The sequence below is a fragment of the Morus notabilis genome, unplaced genomic scaffold (genome assembly GCF_000414095.1).
Source record: "Morus notabilis unplaced genomic scaffold, ASM41409v2 Scaffold1499, whole genome shotgun sequence".
NCBI classification, from domain to species: Eukaryota; Viridiplantae; Streptophyta; class Magnoliopsida; order Rosales; family Moraceae; genus Morus; species Morus notabilis.
The window spans coordinates 108,201-111,779 of NW_010360653.1; the positions used below are offsets into that span (position 1 = coordinate 108,201).

Below are 3,579 nucleotides of genomic sequence, written 5' to 3' on the forward strand. Positions count from 1 at the left end.
AAAAAATAGCAAGAAGGAAGACAAACTTTCGGGGATACTAAGATTGCAACGTGTACCAGATATTCCCCAAGATTCTTATCCTAATGGATAGAGGCACGAGCTGGCCACACGCCACTTGACGTGTTCAAATCCTGACCTTCCAAGTGGTTTCCCATCCAACGGTTCACAACAAAGTCAGGCCATCTCGAAGACCCACCTCTATTCCCATATTTATTCTCAGCCTCTGGCATTTCTCCGTCTTCCAACCATTCTTCATCAACCTTGAATAATTCCTCGTTTTCCAAGAACCTATTTGAGATCTCGACCCAAAAAAGAAACCCCGTTTCGGATTTTCCAACAACAATGCTTTTGAGGCCCGTTTTAGCACTCCCATTCTCGACCCTCCAAGGGAATGGCCATGGCAGTTTTAGTAAGACTTTCTTGTCCAACTTTTCTCTGAGTTCTGAAAAGGGAAAGAAATTTGTGGCTTCTGCGTCGAGAGAACAAGATTTTGTGGTGTTCAGGCCATTTGAGGAGGTTGAGAAAGATTCTCTTCTTGTTCCGTTGAACCCTCAACTTTCCCTTGCTCGTCACCGATTTTCTGATGTGTGTGAAGCCGCCATTAACGAGCAGATTAAGTATGTAGTAGTATTGTTAGTTTCGCTTCTCTTCCTTGTTTTGGTGTTTGATTGGTTTCTCTGTTATCTAACTCTTTCAAGAACTCTGTGATTAATATCTTTTTCAATATACTTTCTTTCTGAAATTACTGAATTCCGATAAATTTTTATACTTGTTGTCTTTTTTAATATAGTTGCTAGATGAATTTTTTGATGTCAGATAACTTTGTGAGTGAATTTGAGATCCTTGGAATCCAAGAACTTTATGGTAGTTTTCTTTTTCTTTTTTTTTAAAAATGAGATTTGCTACTCAAATTCTTGTATTTGAAAAGGTTGTGATTGTCCTCTTTTCATTTTATTTTTTGGGGAAGAATTATGATTTCTTGCTAAAAGTCCATTTCATAAAATTTCTTGCTGAAATTCTTTTTCATGTAATTTCTTACTGAAAATCTTGAATTCCAAGATAATTTTATGATCTTTGTCTTCTTTATATACTTGCTAGCTGAAATTCTTGATATCCGTAGAACTTTTTATATAATTGCTTTCTGAGATCCTTGAATTTCAAGGATTTCTTACTCAATTTCTTAAATTCCAAAAGGGTCGTGATTGTTCTCATCTCATTTCATTTTATTGGGAGAGGCTTGTGATTATTTTCTTTTTGTTATGTATGAAATTCTAGAGTAGTTCCAAGAACTTTATTATTGTCATCTTTTGGATGTTATTCTTTGCTGAAAATACTTTGTTTGCAGTGTGGAATACAACGTCTCGTATGTGTACCACGCCATGTTTGCGTACTTTGATAGGGACAACATTGCTCTGAAGGGCCTCGCCAAGTAAACATTGGAAACCCCCCCAAGATTTTTCTCCTGCACTTTCATTGCATGGTTTTTTTTTTTTTTTTCAATTTGTATGGTCTCGTTGTAATCAGGTTTTTCGAGAAGTCCAGTGAGGAAGAAAGAGAGCATGCTGTGAAGTTAATTAGATATCAGGCATATTTCCTTGTTAATCTTTGAGTTGTTCTTTATTATTCTAATAGCATACAGTAGAAGTTTTATGTGCTCTAATTTTTCCTGTTTCAATATTTTGAATACCTTTCATTTCGTAAAAACAGAACATTCGCGGAGGAAGAGTAAAGCTGCATTCCATAGTACCGCCCTTCTCAGAGTTCGAGCATGAAGAAAAAGGAGATGCATTATATGGTTAGTTTTTCCTTTCACTTATTTTCTCTTTCTTTTTTCCCCTTTTGTTGGTAATGTTGATGACTAACTCTATTATTATTTCTCAAATATAGTATTATTATTTATGTGATTGATTTGAGCTTTAAATCACGCAACTGTCAATAATCTTTTGATGCAGCAATGGAACTTGCACTGGCTTTGGAGAAGTTGACAAATGAAAAACTTTTAAGCTTGCACAGAGTAATTACATCTTTGATATTCTGAGTCTTGCTTTAGTTCATTTTTATTTGTGGAACCATTTAACTTTAGCTAATGGTTTTCTATTTCTCCATTAAGTTTGTGTTCTTTTCTAATTGGCCTAATCATGAATTTTACTAACTGCCTTCTGGATGGTCGACAGGTGGCGGAGACGAAAAATGATCCTCAAATGTCAGATTTTATTGAGAGTGAATTTCTAACTGAGCAGGTACATCAAGTGTTAATGGTTTACTGTTAGGATTTTGGTGTCATTTCTTCTGGCTTGATATTGACGATACAAATGCTGCCTTTTTTTTTTTTTTGCAACAAAAAATGAAATTTCTCGCTTTCACATTTTAAGCACTTTAACTTTCATACTTCTGCTCTTTGTGTTTGTCTTTGTTCCAAAAATACTTCCTATTAACGATTTGTTCTGTCTTAATTGTTTCAGCAAACCAACGCTTACAGAGTGAACAGTTTAAGTAATAAAATTGGATTGAAAGAAATATACAACATTGTGGGGAAGAAAAAGACACTCGAATACAGTACAACACTTTTTCTAAATGTGAATTGAACACAGGATAACAGTATTTGGACAAAAACCATTTGAAATTTGAAAGTGAATACTGATGAAGATCAAGTCAATTGGCTTTAATATTTAAGATTTTATAAGAATTTATGTTATTTTGAAATTAGGTTATGTTTCCCGTTTATCAGGTTTACTTATTTTGTTTTGATTTAGTTTCCTATTTAGTTTTTCTATAAATATAGTTGCATTGTAATTTCATTTCAAACAATGGTTAGTGAATATTGAAATTAGTAGTTTATCTCTCTTGAGTTCTTATTTCTCTCTCTAAATTCTCTATTTCTCTCTCTTCTGGCTTTTCTTCCCTAGCTCAAGTCTATTCTTCTATCTCCATTCTCTTTCTTATATTCATCCTGCATCAAATACATAACACTTCGGATTTTACTATAAGTTTTATTTTCTTTTTTATTTATTCTACAGGTTGAGTCCATTAAGAAGATTGCAGAATATGTAGCTCAACTGAGGTTGGTTGGGAAGGGCCATGGTAAGAATTAGAGTTCAAAAAGTCTCGACATTTAATTTTCTTTTCAATCGGCTATTTTCTTTAACTAGAGCTACATTGGCATATAATGGTATATCCATTTTGGACTCTAAAAGGATAGTTTGTTCTTTTTTTTTTGGGGGGGCGATTGGCAGGAGTATGGCACTTTGATCAGAAGCTCCTCCATGATGATGATGCTGCATGATGGACAACTACATTGCTTGTAGTACTTTGGATTTTACGCTGAAGTTCCGATAGTTTATTGTATAATTACTATGCAGAAAGGCAGATTTCTTCTGTAAAAACATGTATTACTGTTCAGACAAGGTGTTTGGCACTGATTTATCTCATACCATATAACATATTAAACTACTAGACATAGAGTTTGGTATTGATTCATCTTGTGCCATTTTGATCTTTTTGATTTGTGGAATCTTGTGAAACTAGACAATATAACTTTTTTTTACTGAGATCAACATATATGAGCTTTTTCTGGATCAA

The 3,579-nt window shown here is 33.9% G+C and overlaps 1 protein-coding gene across 1 annotated transcript; it reads left to right on the forward strand.

Moving 5' to 3' along the window:
- Window positions 1-227: 227 nt before the first annotated feature.
- Window positions 228-3,579, forward strand: LOC21391616 (ferritin-3, chloroplastic). Its single transcript, XM_024164833.1, has 8 exons — window positions 228-617; window positions 1,346-1,429; window positions 1,525-1,585; window positions 1,708-1,795; window positions 1,953-2,014; window positions 2,175-2,240; window positions 3,018-3,081; window positions 3,234-3,579. Exons 1-8 carry the CDS (start codon window positions 343-345, stop codon window positions 3,281-3,283), a joined length of 750 nt encoding a protein of 249 aa, XP_024020601.1. The 5' UTR covers window positions 228-342; the 3' UTR covers window positions 3,284-3,579.

What these genes read in the sequence shown, in the direction of transcription:
- LOC21391616 (XM_024164833.1), top strand. Translation starts at nt 343, where the DNA reads ATGCTTTTGAGGCCCGTTTTAGCACTCCCATTCTCGACCCTCCAAGGG. An exon ending in TGAAGTTAATTAGATATCAG is followed by an intron (nt 1,586 to 1,707) that starts GCATATTTCCTT and finishes TCGTAAAAACAG; the next exon opens with AACATTCGCGGAGGAAGAGT. An exon ending in AACTTTTAAGCTTGCACAGA is followed by an intron (nt 2,015 to 2,174) that starts GTAATTACATCT and finishes GATGGTCGACAG; the next exon opens with GTGGCGGAGACGAAAAATGA.